Source organism: Dendrobates tinctorius, unplaced genomic scaffold, assembly GCF_039654945.1.
Source record: "Dendrobates tinctorius isolate UK_male_01 unplaced genomic scaffold, ASM3965494v1 ptg000028l, whole genome shotgun sequence".
In the NCBI taxonomy this organism is placed as follows: Eukaryota; Metazoa; Chordata; class Amphibia; order Anura; family Dendrobatidae; genus Dendrobates; species Dendrobates tinctorius.
Window position 1 is genome coordinate 64536709 of NW_027361696.1, and position 21492 is coordinate 64558200.

The 21492-nt window shown below is 43.4% G+C and overlaps 1 protein-coding gene across 2 annotated transcripts in view; it reads left to right on the top strand.

Annotated features, from left to right (window-relative positions):
- The window catches only part of RIC8A (RIC8 guanine nucleotide exchange factor A), a 42486-nt gene that overhangs the window by 16330 nt on the left and 4664 nt on the right, over positions 1–21492 (top strand). The window contains exons 3-10 of one of the 2 annotated variants that reach the window (XM_073570852.1): positions 1713–1805; positions 3010–3624; positions 7970–8064; positions 8270–8420; positions 9321–9416; positions 9818–9962; positions 10898–11042; positions 14075–14194. In XM_073570852.1, the coding sequence (XP_073426953.1) occupies positions 1713–1805; positions 3010–3624; positions 7970–8064; positions 8270–8420; positions 9321–9416; positions 9818–9962; positions 10898–11042; positions 14075–14194 (1460 nt within the window). The remainder of the gene's footprint in view (positions 1–1712; positions 1806–3009; positions 3625–7969; positions 8065–8269; positions 8421–9320; positions 9417–9817; positions 9963–10897; positions 11043–14074; positions 14195–21492) is intronic. The other variant, XM_073570853.1, reaches the window with a different exon arrangement.

Here is a 21492-nt window from a genome sequence, read left to right on the forward strand (position 1 = left end):
GGGCTCCTTCCTGGTATAATGTTTGTTCCCCATCCTGGGCCCCTTCCTGGTATAATGTTCCCCATCCTGGGCTCCTTTCTGGTATAATGTTCCCCATCCTGGGCCCCTTCCTGGTATAATGTTTGTTTCCCATCCTGGGCCCCTTCAACCACCGAACCCCAATCAATATTTACTAGGCACATTGCTGTCAATCCATTCCATTCACTGGAGTAAGCCAAAGCTTCAAGCAGCCATAGGATAGTCAGCAGATTCTTGGGGGTACTAGTGGGTTTCAGACCCCCCATGGATATGTAAATGTCTTATCTTGGGGATAAGCAATCATTCTCAAATTCTTGGTCAGCGACCTCCAAGAAATCTGCTCCTGAATCACAAATTATGGACTGTTTACCTACTTTTTCTTTATTTTTTTTGTTCAACTACTGTAGGTTTGCCTGTCAGATTACATACACTGATACAGTAGCGCAGGCCATGTCTTTGTGCTGGCCACTAGGCCTAGTATTAGACTCCTACTTCCTGTTGGGTGCATAGACATTTTCAGCAATAGACTGTCCCTATTGATTTATATGGAAACATTTTCTGGATAAGCTCTCATCAGGACAAAAGTCATTGTGAGGGGAGGAGGTCTGCTTGTACATCAACTATTGTGAATGGTGGATCATATGTTAACACCTCTATATACAGTAGATAACACAGGATTGACCATTCATAATAGATGATGTCACAGCTCACCTCCTCCTCCTGTACAATAACTGATAACACCTCTATATACAGTACATAGCAGTCATTGTACAGGAGGAGGAGGAGAGCTGTGACATCACCTATTGTGATTGGTGGATCCTGTGTTATCTGCTATATATAGAGGTGTTAGTCATTGTACAGGAGGAGGGGGAGGTGAGCTGTGATATCACCTATTGTGAATGGTGAATCCTGTGTTATCAGTAACTGTAATCCTTTCAGTGAGGACAGTGAGACTACTGAAGAGTCTTCTGTACAGAATAAGAAGTGTCTGCTTAGTATAAGGCCCAGTAGCCAATGGGAAAATTGAAAGATTTCAGTTTTTTAAATAATTTGTGGTACAGAAAATTGCAAAAAAAAATTTTTTTTTAATAAATGCAATAAAAAAGGTACACTAGCCTTTTTTCTGATGACAAATTTACTTTAACATGCTGAAAACAAAATATCTAGCTGACCGTTTGACACTTGTATGTCGCATTTCTGGTATATTATCACCACTGACTCTATACTCCATCCTACATTGTTCTGCTCTCTCGGATCAAGGCCTGGGTGAGGATATTCATATGAATGAGATGACTCCTCTATCAATCACATAATTGCCCCTTTTATACTTTGTACACATCTATATTTTAACATATTTAAGTCCTAACGTTTGGCAATTACTTCAGGACGGTGGAGGATAGCAGTCTATTATATGAGAATATCTAGAATCATTCTTGGTTCTTTTCATAAAATGTAAGATGCACTTAACCCTTCGGTAGCATTTCATGTGACTGTTTTTGCTGTTAATTTCCACTGCCCTTACAGTTTCTCACTGATGTCTTCCGTGCTTCTATATCCTAATTCCCAGGTTCCTGTAAAATGATGGGGGTTAGTAGTAGAACTAGAGGGCCATTTTAGACTCGTTACCTGATCCCTATCACCTGAATCCACCTTTGTTTTTCCATCTTCATTTTCACCCCCGTTAATACCCGTAGTTCAGGACAAAGCGATTCCGGGACGGTGTCCCCAAGTCAAACTCTGACCATGACTCGGATTATTCAGAGGATCATGATCTTAAACTGAGACAGGTGAGACATGGAAAAACGATGAATTGTGTAGAGGTTGTGTCAAAATGAATGGAGCAATAAAAACATAATTGGGGTAAAGTCTCACAATGGGTGGTCCTCTGGTTAAGTCCTACTGTAAAGTGGATAAGGACTGTGTCCATGGGTGCCATAGCTGGAGGGCACGCAACCCCATTGGGCCTAAGATTTGCCATTGCTTTATGATTGGTGTCGTCCCACCTCTGAGAGTGGAGCTGCCGCTGTTTTACTTTCAGTCTCTCTGCATCTTGTCCACTTATTGTGCACCACCTTATTCATGGGAACGGTACCAGCTTCAGGTCCTTGGTTGTCTGGTGGGGTGCCGCTTCTCAGGGTAAACTAAGGTAGTGCAGTGCCCTTGCACTGTGGTCCCAACATTCTCCAGCTTATAGGGGTCATACCCCCATGAATCATAAAGTGATGGCATGTCCTACTGATAGAGTTGGTGTGAATCGATTTGCAGGACATGGTCCATTGACCGTGATGTTGTTCTGGAGGCATAAAAACTGCCCCTTACTTGACGGCGTTCACGGCTCTTCTTTTGATTAGCTGGCTTGGCACGACCACTGCAACTTCTAAGGTTGGAGGCAGTTGTAATAAAAGGACGTGCGTCCTCCATCTACAGCGGTACATACCGCATGTCCAAGGAGACACCATCACAGCGCACTTCCATTAGCGACGCAGGTCACCACACTACAGCGCTATTTATCCTTTTCTGCCCAACAAAACAGCATCCAGCAATTCCTTTGAGAAACTCTGATGAAGGTTCAACATTGGGCCGAAAACGTTTTTATGTAATCTGGATGCCAATAAATGGAATCACTTTTTTCACCACTTTGAGTGCCAAGTTCTTTGTCATTGTTGCAGTGGTCGTGCCAAGCCAGCTAATCAAATAAAGAGCTGTGAACGCCGTCAAGTTGGGTTGGGTGAATCGTTTCACACCAATTCTTGGAATAACCCTTTAGAATATAAAACCTTTACTTGACAATAGAGTAGACAAGGGCTCAAAATGTCCATCTGCCCCCTTATGAGAAGACCAATACTACTAAAGACTCGTTCTAGATAGGGGTCCATTTGGGACAGTTACTGAGTGTAGTTCTAATGCCCCTTTTATTACAACTGCCTCCAACCTTAGAACTACCTGGTGGCTTCACGTTAACACAAACCTCTGCTCTTCTTTTGCTCTTAGAAACTTGGAGACGTGGTGATCAAGTACCTGGAGCGAGATCTGCAGCCTTCCTGCCAGATGGCCTGTCTGGAGACCATCCGCATCCTATCCAGAGACAAATATGGCTTAGCCCCTTTCACCAGCCGTTCCGCAATGCAGATCTTGGCCAGATATGCCGGCCTGGACTACTCTGAGGAGATGGAGGTGCCTCTTATTCCGGACAGCGAGAGCGCAGTGGAAGCTCTGAAGGGTCTCTGTAATATCGTGTATAACAGTGTTGAGGCCCAAGAAGTGGCCACCGAGCTGCGTCTGGTGTGTGGCTTGGCTCGTCGGCTGAAGCTTTACAATGAGACTAGATCATCACATGAGAGCAAGTTCTTTGACCTTCGCTTGCTTTTCCTTCTCACGGCTCTGAGGGTGGATGTGCGGAGACAGCTCGCCCGAGAGTTGAGAGGTGTCAGTCTCCTGACAGATGCATTAGAAAGCACTCTGGCTTTGAAATGGTCCGACATCTACGAGGTGGTAACTGATCGCTTAGCAGCACCGTTGGGAAAAGAAGAAACTGAAAGGGTGATGGAAATCCTAAAGACTCTCTTTAATATAACCTTTGATATTAGCCGCAGGGAAGTTGATGAGGTGAGAGATATTTTGCAAATTGGACCACTACCAATCCTTATTCCTACACATGTTTGCTCACTCTCTATCAATATAAATGGCAGATATGGAACAGACAGGTGAATGGCACAAAGATCTATGCTCGGAAACATATTTTATTTACAGCACAGTTCTGACCAGTTGTAGCTTGGTTCATTCATGATATGGTATTTAGTAAGTATTAAATATCGAGGTTACACCTTCTGCAGATATTGTACCTGGTCATTGAACATATAGAGAAATTCCTTCTACTATCAGGGGAGCAGGAACGGCAGCAGAGAGTCTCGCAACTATGGAGGTCCATCTGCATGTACATACAGTTAGTGATGACAGTGGTCAATGGAAAGGGCTGGTGGACCTGTATGCAGCCACATGCTTAGAGGGGTTGTCCACTTTTATGAACTTGGGTCTCAAGCTGTGTATGTAAAATATATAAAATAACCAACTCAACAGGTACTGGCTTTCACTGTAACCAACACTTGCACTTAACCCACTGTTCCGGTGTTGGTGTTTTGGCCTCAGCGGTGACATCAACTCGACAACGCTCTAGCCAGTCACTGAGCTCGGCATCACATGTTTCTGCGCTCAGTGACTGGCTAGAGTTGGTTGTTTTAGGTATTTTACACAATTTGGGTCCTGCTTTTCAGAAAATGAACATCCCCTTTTAATTTTACTATGGTGCCATATGGTTACTCCTGCTAAGCGCATTATTTCTTTGCAGCATTATTTTTTACCTTATTCTTACACTTAGAAGACATACTAATACTTAATCTCCCTACTCTCATGATTGATTTTTTTTTTTTTAATCTGCCATACAGTTCTAGAGATGTGCACCTTTTTATTTAGAGCTAAAGTTTTATGGTCTCTGCAAATTGGACGTGGCTCACGGGATAATTATACAAAGCAGCCTAAAGACACGCCCCAGAGGATCCTGTGAGCCACGCCCACAGCTGAATACTGTTTGCACGTTTTTGTGTTTGCATGTTTCCTCTGTTGTGACATCACTGCGTGCATTATCCCTTCTCACTCCCAATAGTTACTGGCATCTACACTATATGCTTTTTACAGCTGAAGGTTTACAGCCTTGAACTCCATATTAACTACATTCCAGAGCTATTTGGTAGATCTGAAGCCTGTGTCACTCGAGCTCTCCACCTCCCAGTGCTGCCCCCTCCTGCTTGACTGACAAGCTCCTTTGTCTGAAGTCACACAGCAGAGGCTTTCAGTCAAGCAGGAGGCGGTGGCGCTGGGCGGTGAAGAGAGCTGGAGTGACACAGGCTTCAGATCTACCATAGTCCTTCAGTCTCAGTTACATATAAATTCAAACACTCATTTCTCAGTAAAGGAGGAACCGACTGGCCATGTAAAGGTTTTACTGAACTTGTCTTTGAGAAAGCTACACGCACATATAAGTAGTATGAGGGGTGACATCCGCTGACAAATTTCCTTTAAGAGGTATTGGTAGATGACCTGTTTCTGGCAGTGTCTGTGTCCCTTCCCTGCCTGGATATTTCTGGTTTCTGCCACTTCTCTAAACTTAATTAACTGGAAATTACTCAGAGCAATTTACATTAATTACTGCTATAATCGTTCTTATTAATGAGAGCCTCACAGCGCTGAATGTAAACATTATGGACCCTCTTATGGGAGGTCAGCACAGCCGCAATCTAGCTGCCCGAGGAAAATGTATTATGGGAGGATTATTCATTAAGGCTGTTATTAATAAAAGGGGTTCTGAGCAAACTAAATATGGCAATGTCAGTCCGTCGCGTCCTGTCTTAGTGAATGCTTTTTTTTTAAAATGTTGCTGTTCCTCTATTATTCCTCCTGGAAATGTCTGAATAAATCAATAACTATTCTCTTTATCAAATGGTCGGGTCTCTGCCCAGTCTGGCACTGATTGTACAGTGTCGGTGTGTAGGGACATAGCCCACAACTGGGAACACGTAGTTGTCATACATAGGAGAAATATAAAGTAAATAAAATAAAATGCATCAAGACTGTTTATTTAGAACATGCTATTTGCTAAATTATTGGGGCTGCTGGGCTGACTTGTAATTCTCTGTTTTGCCTGTGGGGGGCACTGTAGGACATGTGAACACTAGGGTGACCGCAAAAAATCGATGTCGGAATTTTGTCCGTCTGGACCCCACAAAACGATTCCCCTTTCCAGATATTGAGAGAGCCAAAATTTGAGCTCGATCAAACGACGTTAACCCGTGCCGCTCGTCGCTCAAAGTTTGAAAAAAATCCAAATTGAGGTATTTTAAGATTTAGGTATTTTGCATAGTCTGTTAGACTATAAAGAATGTGACAACAACATTGCAGAAATAGCCCTGACCAAATTTTCGAACCATTTGTGGTATTTGAATGCAGAGTTGGTGGGATTATCGTTTTTTGATCCCACCATTACAGACAATGAAAAGTTGTTAATGGCTAATAAATTGCTCAGTAACACAGATGAACCATCAGAGCACACTAGGGTTGTAAAGCCAAAAGTTAGGAAAGAAAAATTAAAAGAGGTAGGAAGTAACCGACTTTAACGACCTTCTGACAAAAGATGAAGAACAAAAGTAATATGTCCTGCAAGTTGTAAGCAAATGCCGAGCATTATATTCTGACGTTTCAAAAACTACTTTAACAAAAGCTCTAGAATAGATTAGATAACTATGTAAAATTATCAACTCATGTAGGTTAGCGTGCTCTGATGGTTCATCTGTGCTACTGAGCAATTTATTAGCCATTAACAACTTTTCATTGTCTGTAATGGTGGGATCAAAAAACGATAATCCCACCAACTCTGCATTCAAATACCACAAATGGTTCGAAAATTTGGTCAGGGCTATTTCTGCAATGTTGTTGTCACATTCTTTATAGTCTAACAGACTATGCAAAATACCTAAATCTTAAAATACCTCAATTTGGATTTTTTCAAACTTTGAGCGACGAGCGGCACGGGTTAACATCGTTTGATCGAGCTCAAATTTTGGCTCTCTCAATATCTGGAAAAGGGAATCGTTTTGTGGGGTCCAGACGAACAAGATTCTGACATTTTTTTCCCCCCCATATGAGATCCGGTCACCCTAGTGAACACTTGTGAATGCTTTCCCTTTAAATTACAGATAGGGCAGAAGTACTTGGGTGCAATTATTTTGCTTGTCTGAAAGTAAATGGCCAATTGAGCAATACTTAAGGGGTTTCTCAGATTCAAAATATTATATATATTTACATTTATATATATATATATATTTTTTTTTTCTTACCCTCCCCCCCTCATCCTGTACCAGCATTGTCTTTGCACTGCACGTTACAATTGCAGTATGTGGACCGCTGCTGCCAATCACTGGGTACAACAGTCATGTGCTATAGTCATGCAATGTGCCATGTGAAAAAAGCAGCAGGAGGGTAAAGTAAGGCTGGTTTTTATATTACAAGTAGCAATTCTGTGCACTAAAAAAAATCGATGCAAACTCGGAAAACCCTTATATAGTATAATAAAATAGCTAAAATTGAAAAAAGTAGCGGAAAATAAAAACTGGTGCAAAAAAATTGCCTCCAACAATCTGAAGAAATTGATTTTTTTTAAACTTTTTATTTTAGTTTCTATTGGCTCCCACTTTGGTTTTCAGTTTTGTTTCTTTGCGTCTGAAAAGAGGAATTATTCTTCTTCTTTATCCAGAATGGGCCGGATCATGCTTCACTTCACAGACTGCACTGTCCTCTAGTGAGCGTTTTTTTTTTTTTTTTACTGGTGTCACGTGATCACTTCTTTCTCAAATGAAAGACAAACCCTTATAAATAATATGACCTGGCAAAAAGCAAAATGTCTGTGAGACATCTCCTATGCCTTAGATATGTTCACTCTAGGGTTACATGTTAGACATAATATAAGCTTACTTATCAGTTTTTCTGTATAGATTGGGACAGAGTCAGCAGAGTCATCTCGTTATTGAATGGCAGCAGATTTCCTAACTATACTCGGCACCTCTTCTTTGTTCTAACCTATAGATCTTTATTTCACTTGCCATGTACCAGTGGTCAGCACGTTGTCCAGCTTTATCATCAGTGATCTTGTGTTATTTAGAAAATTATTCCTTATGCTACTGTTTTCAAACCTCACTGTTGTGATCTATGGTTTAAAGGGAAATTGGACACAATACAAATAATGCATTAAAAAATTGCTGCTAACATTGACAGATATGATCATAGATGTTTCAATAATGTCTGTAAAGCGCTGTGGAATTAATGGCGCTATATAAATGAGGGGACAGGTTGTAGCTTGTGATTTCACTCATTTTTCTCTTACTTTTTCTCCTGGTAATCGCAGGAAGATGCAGCTCTCTATCGCCACCTGGCGGCTATTCTCAGGCACTGCTTACTCAGACAAAGTGACGGAGAAGACAGGACGGAGGAATTCCATGGGTAAGATTCTTGACTCTCATATAACGGGAGACTTCTCAGCAGAGCCTTAAATTTTGGCAAAATTTTCAGTGGCATAAAAATATTTGCTGCCACTCCTATAATGTGTAGTGCGGGCTGTCCAGTCATTGTTGTGTGGGTGGAGGAAGCAGGAGAGCCTTCTATAAGTCCTGGCAGCATAGTCTGTGACCTCTGTATTCTGGTGCAGGCACACAGTGAATCTTCTAGTGAACCTGCCCCTCATGTGTCTGGACGTCCTGCTGACCCCTAAGGTGGAGCTCGGCTCTGTGGAGTACATGGGCATGAATATGGACACTGTGGAGGTTCTGCTGCAGTTCCTGGATAGGAGGCTGGACAGGGTATGTAAAAAGGAAACCTCGCCGGCTGTATGCCAGTCTCAAAAATATCTTGTCTTCTGTTTCAGCTTCCAAGGTTCTCCATGACGTGGGCATAATTTTTGTAACCATCTAAGTTGTTGAATATTCGTGTTTTTCTCTTTTCTCCCTTTTTTAGCACTTTAATTCTTTTTTTTTTTTTTTTTTTTTATTTACTTCTTTCTTTATCCTTGCTTGTTTTTTTTTCTCACTCTTGTTTTCTTTCTTATTCTCTCTTACCTTCCTCTTTTTTTCTCTTATTTTTCTCTTGTCTTTTCTCTCATCGTCTTCACTTCTCTCTAGCTCTAGTCTTTCTTTTTCTTCTTGCTTTTTTTTTTATTTTTGTCTCCTTTTTTTTTTTTTTTGGGCGGTTTCCCTTGTCCTTTTTTCCCCCCACGTATGCTCGCCTTTCCTTTTTCTCTCGTGTTTCCTTCTCTCTATCGCTAGTCTTTTTTCTTCTATTTTTATTTTTCTGTCTCGTCTCTTTTTTTGCATTCTTTCTCTTGTCCTTTATTCCCTCTCATGTACTCTCTTGTCTTTTTCTCTATCTCCCTCTGTCTCTCTTCACCCTTCTTTTTTTTCTCTCCCTCTAAGAAGGTGGCCAAACACACGTTAGTTGTCCGCTATCTCTCCTTTCTTCCCCCATAAATTTGCATGTTTGGCTTCACAGGACAATCTGTTTTCAAACAAGAGCGAGAAGAAGGCCTCTTTTATAAGTGGAAAACTCTAATCTCCCCGACATCATCATTTGTGGAGAATCGGGAGGCCTCCATGCCAATTAGACTCTCTGCTAATATCGGCGTGTTTGGCAAGCTTTACTTTTGTAGTGGATATTCCAAATTTCAATCGACTTCCTTACAATATTTTCCATTTTTGTCTCTGTAGGGTCATAAGTTGCGAGAGACGCTGACTCCTGTTTTGAACCTCCTTACAGAAAGTTCACGAGTCCATCGAGAGACTCGAAAGTTTCTCCGGGCTAAGGTAAGAAAGTAACTAGCTTCTCCCTCACCATCATCACTCAACCTGAACTGTTAATTTCAGCTTCTCATAGGCCACCATGTGATTAAGACAAATTAAGGGCTTTCATTAAAAAATGACATTTTCAAAACCCTAATAAGGGAGGTCTCCATTCAAGACCATCATGTTTCTGATGGACCCGACAGGAAAGAACAATAAAATATTAATTGTGTAATTTTTTTATTTCCCCAGTGGAGGCTCTGTAGGGGAATTACACCCTTGCTGGATGACAGATTACATCTGATAACATGGGGGCCCTAAATTTACCATTGGTTAGCCAGTTTTAAGGCAAATGTTCTTATGAAGCAGAATTTAAGAAATTACTCATTTTTGCAAAGTTGCTTACCAGAATGTCTGACTTTCAGGTCTTACCTCCTCTGAGAGATGTAAAGAACCGTCCGGAAGTTGGAAATACCCTGCGCAATAAGCTAGTCCGTCTGATGACCCATGTTGACACAGATGTAAAACATTGCGCGGCCGAATTCCTTTTTGTCCTTTGTAAAGAAAATGGTAAGTAACAGAGGACCCTTCCTGCTTGTAATGACGCAAAGTGTTACATTCTAATCACGCTGAAGGGCAAGGGCGGGGGGATGTCGCTCTCTGAGAAGGGGCAAGGGCTGGGGGATGTCGCGCTCTGAGAAGGGGCAAAGGCTGGGGGATGTCGCGCTCTGAGAAGGGGCAAGGGCTGGGGGATGTCACGCTCTGAGAAGGGGCAAAGGCTGGGGTATGTCGCGCTCTGAGAAGGGGCAAGGGCTGGGTGATGTCCCGCTCTGAGAAGGGGCAAAGGCTGGGGGATGTTGCGTTCTGAGAAGGGGCAAGGGCTGGGAGATGTCACACTCTGAGAAGAGGCAAGGGGTGGGGGATGTCACACTCTGAGAAGGGGCAAGGGCTGGGGGATGTCGCGCTCTGAGAAGGGGCAAGGGCTGGTGGATGTTGTGCTCTGAGACAGGATAAGGGCTGGGGGGATGTCGCTGCCTAGTTTGGTTTTGTGGTTCTAAAGCTATCTCCCTACTGCTATGACAAAGAGGAAACAAATGGATTATTACCGTAAAATTTAATTAATTGGTTGTCTTGTTTCAAAAAATAATACCCAATAGTCTACCCATCTACCACAGCAATACCACTGAGCTCAATGATTGACTGCAGCGTTTTCGACGTGAGCTCAACGTTGCAGCCAATAAACAAAGATTGGAGCAGCAGCAAAGGAGGCTCTGGACCCGAGAGCTTGACTAATGGTTCAGTTAATTTTTTTTCTGTCCCTGAGCCTATTGGGGAATAATCTTTGAAAGCGGACAATTTTAATAAGATTATTGAATTGAAGTGAAAAACTTGGAGCGGTTACCACAATTTGTGCTGGACTTGGCATCTGGGTTTTGTCTAGCCCTGCTACACCATATTCTCTACTCTTGATGCAAACATGATATGTTTTACCTCTTTGCATACAGTATCTCGTTTTGTAAAATACACTGGATACGGTAACGCTGCTGGCCTTCTTGCTGCCCGGGGATTGCTGGCGGGTGGACGTGGAGAAGGACGATATTCTGAGGATGAAGACACAGACACCGAAGAATACAGAGAAGCCAAACCTAAGTAAGTGCTCTCCTCATTTATCATGTGCTCTTAGTGGGGAAAAGTCGTGCAAATCACAGGGTGGAGACGTTACTGGTCTGCAAATGATGGAGAATGGAAACAAAGTTTAAATCAGCTGTATTTGAACATTTCACCATCACTCACGATAGAAAACATTATGTCTGTCAGTGTATGACAAATGATCCAGACGAAAACAAATGCTGTGAAGCCAAGATGAGTGCATATTCAGGCAAAGATAAAAATGCTCCTACCAGAGCTTCTAATCTAAAGGGACATTTACAGCGCTTTCATCCAGAAGTACTGAAAGCAGTGGATGAGAAAGACTGCATCCAAACCAATGAACCAGTGCCCAGCTCTTCCAGCCAAACAAAAGAGCAGAGAACTTTGCAGCCATCAGTTGCAAGATATTTTGTCAGTGACAAAGTTACTGTGACAATGACAGTAGATACATTTAAAAAACAGATCATAGAGCTTGTTGTAAAGGATAGTGTGCCTATTTCATTATTTTCACGACCAGCTTTTATGTTTCTGAATGGGGAAATGGCCCGCAAGCTTGGTGTTTCTCTGGAGAGAGAGTATTAGAAAATTAGTAATCGAAGAAGCTTTTAAACAAAAGGAAGAACTTAAAAAAACTCTCAAGGGACGCTTTCTGTTTCTTAAAATGGATGCCTGCACACGTCAGAGTGAACTATTTTGCCATCAATGTCCGATTTGTTTGTGACAAAAATGAAATAGTTACCAAGACATTGGCAGTAAAAGACACCAAAGCTCATCACACCAGTGAGTTTCTCCAGGTCTTGGTGGAAAAGGTTCTGCAAGACTATGAACTTAAAAAAGAGCAAGTTCTTTCTGTTGTAACTGACAATGCTTCAAATATGATAAGTACTATTAAGCTAATGAATGAGAGTAATGATGGTGACCAGCAGCTAGAAGAACATTCTGGGTCCACAGACACAGAAATGTTTGAAATAGAGGAACACAGTATTGTAACTGAGGAGCAAACTGAAGTTGCTTCAGATGAACAGCAACATGATAGTTTAGATGATCTTGTTGAAACTGTGTCAATATGTTCTTTCATTCATCACATGCGCTGTGTTGTGCATACGCTACAGCTGGCTATAAGAGACAGTCTGCAAGAAGGACATGCTGCTGCACTGATTGGCAAGGTGAGAAAATTGGCTACTGTTGCCAGAACCCCTAAAGTTGACTCAATTTTGAAGAGACGTGCTGGAAAAGGGGCAATTATTGATCAAGCCACACGATGGGGCAGTACTTACTTAATGATTCAGCGCTTGGTTGAACTGAAAACCTTTCTTGTAGACATGGCTAACCCTCAACTGACGCTAAATGAAAGTCAGTGGAATCAGGTGACTGAGCTGGAAAAATTGCTAGAGCACCCATTTACAGTGACTAAAAAATTACAAGCAGAGGACTTAACTCCAGGTATTTTCTTAAAGGAGCGGAAGAACCTGATGTTTCGCCTGTCCCAAAGAGGAGGGTTAATTGCAAGTGGCATTGCTCCATCAATGAAACGGAGAGAGGAGCTACTATTGCAAAATAACATTCTTTTGGCAGCTGTTTATGTAGACCCAATGCATCGGATTCTTCTAGATGATCAACAGCTAAGTAAGGGAAAAGAAGCTCTGTTTGAAATAGCAGTAAGGATGAAAGGGTTGCAGAACAGTCAGGAGGAACAAGAAGAATTTGGTCGTCCTGCCACATCTTCACCCTCATCATCAACTGATGAAGAATTTAATTTCGAAAAATATTTGGATCACAAGGACCGTGCAAAGCGTTCCCGCATAGAAGAAGAGTCATCCCCATCAAGGAACACAGCCAGTACATTTCAGCAGAATTTTTCATGTGCACTAAAAGAAATTGAGAAATTTGACCGTTCATCAAAAATAACAGTGAAACAAGCGATTCCTCTGTATCCTGACATTGTCAGAGATGTTGCCCGAGTGGTTACTGCTTTGCCACCAACACAAGTTAGTGTAGAGAGGTTGTTCTCTGCTCTCAAAATAATTAGATCAGATTTGAGGGCATCCATGAAGGAGGATCTGACAGAGGCAATACTTTTTCTGAGGACAAATTTATAGATTTCTTCTTATTAACTGCATAAAAGTGTTTATTGCATATTTACTTACAGTTTAGAAAAGTTTATAAAAGTTATTTGCTATATTCTAATTGTATTCTAATAAATGTAGTTTTTGCTCTAAGTGGTCTGATTACTTATATGATGGTGAGAAACTGAATAAGCACGATGTTTAATATTTTACAACAGTAAATTTGTTGTTATGAATTGGCCATTTATGAAGGAGTCGGAGCCGGAGTCGGAGCTTGATAAAATCCAGGAGTCGGAGTCGCAACTGTGGCTTACCGACTCCACAGCCCTGGTTTATTCATTATGTAGTATGAGCACCATGTGCAGAAGTCCCTGCGTTTCCACATTTGGCTGCTAGCAAATCCGTTACTTATGGTTGTCTGAGGAAGGTTCTGCCGCTGAATGCACTCGGGCAAATCATCAAGATCCACTGCTGGCAGCACCTTTTGTAATCACAGACCAATGATGTCCCAGATGTGCTCCATAGCAGCCGAGGCTAGAAGTGCCAGGATTTTTTTCATGTTGCCTATACTCCTGATTAAATTTAGTCTTCACTTTTCCATTGTTTGCAAATCAGTAATGTCTCCATCCTGTGATTTCCATCATTCCACAGCTTTTCTTTGTTGGTATTGAAATTTCAGTGTCGAGGATGTGGAGTGTATATGTAGTAGATGTAGGATAGGAATTGGGCAATCACTGTAAAATTGAAATATGGGAGTCATTATCCTTTGTCATGTTGTTAATGGGGAAATCTAGAGTTCTGAGTTCCTCATATTTCTTCAGTGGTGTCATTTTTGCCAATCACTGGGGCTCAGATCTCGGACCTCATTTTTGTTCTGGTAACTTCCATCTCATTTAGTAGGAAATGTTGTTTTATACGTCCTCTTATGAATTGAAATGGAATTTTACTTTTAAAACCTCTGTGCAGCATTAACCCTGTGACCGGACGTGTAGAAGAGAAGCAGCCTAACCCTATGGACGGGATGACGGAGGAGCAGAAAGAGTATGAGGCTATGAAGCTGGTCAGCATGTTTGACAAATTATCTCGGTGAGAAATCCATCACTTTGCCTACTGTTCTTTTTCTTTTCTTTATGCTTGATATGCAACAGATTCATTTTTTTTTTTTTTTTTTTGCTAATTGGGGCCGGGACTGGACAATCATGCTAGCATTAGATGGCCATAATCTAGTTATTTTGAAGTCATAGTAATCATTGTGAAATGAAAGATGTATAAGAAATAGTGTTTTTTCTTTTTGTTTTTTTCTGTTGTCTCATTTTTTAACTCTTCCTTCAAATTTTCCTTTACTGGCTATTTGGCTGGTCCAAGAGATCATATTAGCTGTGTACTTAGATGTTACAGCGCCACCCAGTGGCCAGATTATATAGCCGCTACTTGCGTTGCTGAGCAACGCATTTCACGTAGAATCGTTTTGGACCAGAAGTTTCTCCATTTGTATCTGATGCAGGACCCCTTGTTCCCTAAATTGTCCTAAACGTGGTTGGAGGACCATTTTTTAATCCTTTTTTAACATCGGATGTGTGGTAGATGTCAAATGTGTGTGTATACAGCGAGCTCAGATGTTGAGCCTTCTTCATACACAGCCGGTGCCGCCCGTGTTATACAGCAGCTATTGGAGCCAGCTCCAATCACACCTGTTTAACCATTTATTATTATTATTATTATTATTATTATTATTATTATTATTATTATTTATTGTTATAGCGCCATTTATTCCATGGCGCTTTACATGTGAGGAGGGGTATACATAAAAACAAGTACAATAATCTTAAACAATACAAGTCATAACTGGTACAGGAGGAGAGAGGACCCTGCCCGCGAGGGCTCACAATCTTCAAGGGATGGGTGATAATACAGTAGGCGAGGGTAGAGCTGGTCGTGCAGCGGTTTGGTCGATCGGTGGTTACTGCAGGTTATAGGCTTGTCGGAAGAGGTAGGTCTTCAGGCTCTTTTTGAAGGTTTCGATGGTAGGTGAGAGTCTGATATGTTATGGTAGAGAGTTCCAGAGTAGGGGTGATGCGCGAGAGAAATCTTGTATGCGATTGTGGGAAGAGGAGATAAGAGGGGAGTAGAGAAGGAGATCTTGTGAGGATCGGAGGTTGCGTGCAGGAAAGTACCGGGAGACGAGGTCACAGATGTATGGAGGAGACAAGTTGTGGATGGCTTTGTATGTCATGGTTAGGGTTTTGTAATGGAGTCTCTGGGCAATTGGGAGCCAGTGAAGGGATTGACAGAGGGGAGAAGCTGGGGAATAGCGGGGGGACAGGTGGATTAGTCGGGCAGCAGAGTTTAGAATAGATTGGAGGGGTGCGAGAGTGTTTGAGGGGAGGCCGCAGAGCATGAGGTTGCAGTAGTCAAGGCGAGAGATGATGAGGGCATGGACTAGGGTTTTTGCAGATTCTTGGGTGAGGAATGAACGGATGCGTGAAATATTTTTGAGTTGAAGTCGGCAGGAAGTGGAAAGGGCTTGGATATGTGGTTTGAAGGAGAGATCAGCATCAAGGATTACTCCAAGGCAGTGGGCTTGTGGGACTGGGGAGAGTGGGCAGTCATTTACTGTAATTGATAGGTTCGTAGGGGGGGTCACGTGAGATGGGGGAAAGATGATGAATTCTGTTTTGTCCATGTTGAGTTTCAGATATCTAGTGGAGAAGAAGGATGAAATAGTGGACAGACATTGAGGGATTCTGGTTAGTAGGGAGGTGATATCTGGTCCAGAGATGTAGATCTGTGTGTCATCAGCATAAAGATGATACTGAAAGCCATGAGATTCTATGAGCTGTCCCAGGCCAAAGGTGTAAATAGAGAACAGCAGGGGCCCTAACCATTTACATAGTCCTGTCCAGTGTCGGATTGTCGTGCCAAGGGCCCACCAATAACCATCTCCAGGGCCCCACTTTACAGCTACACGCAAATGTGACATTATCCTCAATCACAGATTTTTATAATCATGAACTAGGCAGATTGTTCAAGTTATAAAATGCTGCCTTTATCTGTATATAGTGATACATGAATATAGTGCCAAACTCTGCTCAGTGGTGGCCCACCGGAGGTTTCTCCTGTGGGCCAGTCCTGACCTATGAGATTACAGGAGTGGGGGTTTAAATCCATAAAGTAAACATTGCAATGGGGAAAAAAATAAAAACAAATGAATATATTTTTCTGATCATTCAGCCTCCTCCCCCCCCCCCCCCCAAAAAAAAAAAAACAACACAAAAATAACTACAGTTTGTCGCATGAAAAGCTATCCCTAATACAGCTCCATCAATAAAAAAGGTTACAGGTCTTAGAGAGATATAAATATATATATATATTATACACAGTACAGACCAAAAGTTTGGACACACATTCAAAGAGTTTTCTTTATTTTCATGACTATGAAAATTGGAGATTCACTCTGAAGGCATCAAAACTATGAATTAACACACGTGGAATTATATAATTAACAAAAAAGTGTGAAACAACTGAAAATATGTCTTATATTCTAGGTTCTTCAAAGTAGCCACCTTTTGCTTTGATTACTGCTTTGCACACTCTTGGCATTCTCTTGATGAGCTTCAAGAGGTAGTCTCCGGAAATGTTTTTCACTTCACAGGTGTGTCCTGTCCGGTTTAGTAAGTGGGATTTCTTGCCTTAGAAATGGGGTTGGGACCATCAGTTGTGTTGTGCAGAAGTCTGGTGGATACACAGCTGATAGTCCTACTGAATATATTGCAGCTTTTTTGGTCCATACCGCGATCCATAGCGGCTACAGCCCAGCACATCACCTGCCTCTGACGTCACGCCGGTCCTGTGCTGACGAGCACAGCGTGACGGTCGGGCACAGCGTTCAGCACTCGCGACTTTTTTTAAGCCTGCATATAGCGCTTGCTGCCGCCGACCGGGGCAGCACCGCTACCATGACTGTTGCAAGCGATAAGGAGAAAGGAATCATTTGGTTATTTAATAGAGGAGTGATATCGATCCTAAAAGGACCTGTGGAACCTGCAACTTGGAATCAGCGGTGGTTTCATTCAAGTGTGTAGCCGCCTACTTCACTTGTGGCAGCCTCAACCCTTACTACTGGAGAAGGTAACTTTGATCCATGTCCAATATCTGTTACTGGACACCTTGATTTCAGACTGAGTTCATTCCTTTTTTTTTTTTTTTTTTTTTTTATGTGGTAGTTTAACCCCTACTGCAATAGGAGACAAGATCCAAAGGGATTTAGATGATTAGCTTTGTGCTAACTATACTGTTTGTCCTAATTTGGTTATTCATTAGTTACTGGCTCATATATTTGTTTTACCATTTTATTTATTTTACGGTGACTCCAAGCGCAATAGTAATATTTTTTAGTCCTATTGAATAGACTGTTAGAATTTGTGTTACGGCAAGAAAAAAGCAGCTAAGTAAAGAAAAACGAGTGGCCATCATTACTTTAAGAAATGAAGGTCAGTCAGTCCGAAAAATTGGGAAAACTTTGAAAGTGTCCCCAAGTGCAGTGGCAAAAAACATCAAGCGCTACAAAGAAACTGGCTCACATGAGGACTGCCCCAGGAAAGGAAAACCAAGAGTCACCTCTGCTGCAGAGGATAAGTTCATCTGAGTCACCAGCCTCAGAAATCGCAGGTTAACAGCAGCTCAGATTAGAGACCAGGTCAATGCCACACAGAGTTCTAGCAGCAGACACATCTCTACAACAACTGTTAAGAGGAGACTTTGTGCAGCAGGCCTTAATGGTAAAATAGCTGCTAGGAAACCACTGCTAAGGACAGGCAACAAGCAGAAGAGACTTGTTTGGCCTAAAGCACATAAGGAATGGACATTAGACCAGTGGAAATCTGTGCTTTGGTCTGATGAGTTCAAAATTGACATCAAACCACCGTGTCTTTGTGCGACGCAGAAAAGGTGAACGGATGGACTCTACATGCCTGGTTCCCACCGTGAAGCATGGAGGAGGAGGTGTGATGGTGTGGGGGTGCTTTACTGGTGACACTGTTTGGGATTTGTTCAAAATTGAAGGCATACTGAACCAGCATGGCTACCACATCATCTTGCAGCGGCATACTATTCCATCCAGTTCGCGTTTAGTTGGACCATCATTTATTTTTTAACAGGACAATGACCCCAAACACACTTCCTGGCTGTGTAAGGGCTATTTGACCAAGAAGGAGAGTGGTGGGGTGCTACGCCAAATGATCTGGCCTCCAGTCACCAGACCTGAACCCAATCAAGATGGTTTGGGGTGAGTTGGATCGCTGAGTGAAGGCAAAAGGGCCAACAAGTGCTAAGCATCTCGGGAACTCCTTCAAGACTGTTGGAAGACCATTTCCGGTGACTACCTCTTGAAGCTCATCAAGAGAATGCCAAGAGTGTGCAAAGCAGTAATCAAAGCAAAAGGTGGCTACTTTGAAGAACGTAGAATATAAGACTTGTTTTCAGTTGTTTCATACTTTTTTTTTTTTTGTTAATTATATAATTCCACATGTGTTAATTCATAGTTTTGATGTCTTCAGAGTGAATCTATAATTTTCCCTTCACCCATGACAGCACACCAGAGAGAGGGATCCGCCCCGCCAGGACAGGAACCTACTGAGATATAAGGGGCGGCACCTCTCCCTCGCTTCAGTTGGGTTCCTGTCCTGGAAGGAATCCCACTGTTGGCGGTGCCTGTCATTGGCGAAAAAGAAAAAACAAAAAAAAAGGGACCCAGGCCCGTCCTGGCGCGGGAAGAACAGGTATCTTACCTGTAGCACCGGCCTTCGGGTGCTGGAGGCACAGTCCCCGGTGTTCCCCTGGGCTCCGGGATCGTGTGGGCGCAGGTGGGATCCCGGTGGCTCTGGGGAGCCCCCAACGCGCCGCCCTCCCCTCGTGCGCGACGCATCTCGATCCCCGAGGCAGGGGAGAGACGCAGGCTTCTTCCAGCCGCTGACGTCGGCAGCGCAGTGGATTATGGGTGCGCCGGCTGATGTCAGCAGAAGGCGACGGTGTCATGGCGCCAGGTGCGACGCCGGCCGGCTTCTCTGAAGCGGTCGGCCGGCGGTCGCAGGGGGGAGGGGAGGAGACACCACCAGGACAGAGGCTGCATATAAACAAGGACCAGCAGCAGGGGAGACGGTGGAAAATGGAGTCAGAGCAGTAGAGGTCTTTGTCTCTGCCTCCCTCACAACCCTCGGGCCGCAAACATGGAAGCCGCTCAAGCAGCAGCCACCTCAGCCGCAGGTTGGGAGAATCCTCAAGGTCCAGAGAGCACAGGTCACGTGCTCCGACCCAGCCTCCAAGTCCGATACCCTTGATTACGGGTGGTGAGTGATCTTCGTGAATGCTAGCATTTATGTTAATAGGGATTCTCTGTTTTATGTTTTACCCCGTAGGAAAGGCCCAAAAAAGCGGGAAGCAAGAAGAATAATAGGGACACTGCTATATGTAAAACTCCCCTAGCAAGAGACTGGCAGAAAGATCTCTGCGCCACTTGCATTTAGCGGACCATGGCGGAGGAAGCGCCTAGTTTCGCAGACAATTTGATATCGGCCCTTAGGTCAGAAATGGAGGGTTCAATTAAGACCCTAATGAAAAAAGGGAGGAAAAGTAGGAAAAATCCCTTAGTTCTCCCTCAGATTCCTCATCAGCCTCGTCTCAAGCGAAACAGGCATCCTCCTCAGACAGTGACACAGGGGGTAGGCCATATTTCCCTGTTGGAGACACGGATGCTCTCCTGAAGGCCATTAGAACCACAATGGGCCTACAGGAAGAGAAGGCGGCTAAAACCCTAGAGGATGTTATGTTTGGGGGGCTGCAAGAAAGGAAAAAACGGACCTTTCCAGTAAACGAAAAGGTCCAGGCGCTTATTGAGAGAGAGTGGAGGAAACCCGAAAGATCAGGGGCCCTTCCCTCCACCTCTAAGAGACGATACCCCTTTGAGCACAAGGATGCAGAGATATGGGACTAAGTCCCAAAAATAGACGCAGCAGTATCCAGGTCTTCAAAAAAAATCGGCCCTGCCTCTGGAAGACTCAGGGGTTCTTAGAGACCCGCTGGACAAAAAGGCGGACTCATATTTGAGACACGCGTGCGAAGCGACAGCAGGAGGATTAAAGCCGGCGATAGCGGGCACCTGCATGGCACGCTCCCTCATGATCTGGCTGCAGCAGTTAGAAGAAAAGCTAGCATCAAAGGTCCCAAGAGAGAAGATATTAGCAGATATGTATCTCTTGCATGGGGCAGCAGCTTTTTAGGCAGATACCTCGGCGGACACTATGAGGTTGACAGCTAGGGCAGCAGGATTATCAAATGCTGCCAGATGCACGTTATGGCTTAAAGGCTGTCCGGGTGACCTGCAGTCTAAAGCTAAACTGTGCTCTCTCCCCTGCGATGGTCGGTTCTTATTCGGCAAGAACTTGGACAATATCGTGGAGAAGGCAAGCGATAGGAAGAAAGGCTTCCCCAGGTTCCCGACGGAACAAAGAAGACAGCCCTTTCGGAGGGGAAGATTCAATAGAGGGCGTCCTCTAGCCAACAGGAGAAGATGGGAGCATAAAAGGAAAAACGAGTCGGGATTTATGTTTGGTGGGGGCACCTCCACCTCAAAGAAATCGCCACAATGACGCCAGTATTCCAGTGGGGGGGGGAGAGATAGGCACTCTTTTTCCAGGCCTGTGAAAAGATCTCCTCCAATACCTAGATCCTGGGCATCTTAAGAGAAGGCCTGAGAATCCCCTTTGTTCGCCGGCCAAAAGCCGTGTTTGTCATTACACCTATCAGGAAGGTAACCAAAGAACAGTTGGCCTTGGAAGCAGAGATCCTGAACCTGATAGACAAGCGGGTACTTTACGAGGTCCCAAACTCACAGGAAGGAAGGGGGTTCTGTTCACCCCTTTTTCTGATAAAGAAACTGGATCAATCTTTCAGGACTATTATAAACCTCAGACGGCTCAATCGGTGGATAAAAAACCAAACCTTCAAGATGGAGTCAGTGGCTACGGCTGTAAAGCTACTACGTCAAGATTGTTTTATGGCCGTAGTCGATTTAAAGGATGCATATTATCACATCCCTATCCATCCAGATTACCAAAAATATTTGAGGGTAGCTCTTTATATCCAAGGCGTACTGAGTCTTTTCCAATTCAGAGCTCTTCCATTTGGCATATCCATAGCCCCGAGGGTTTTCACCAAAGTCATCGCGGAGGTGACAGCCTTCCTCCGGATTCACGATACGGTCATAATACCATGCTTGGACGATTTCCTTATAGCGGGCAGCTCAGAGGACCACTACACGGCACAGTTGAGCCGGGTGACCGACACCTTACAAGAATTAGGGTGGATAATAAATTTCAAAAAGTCAAAAC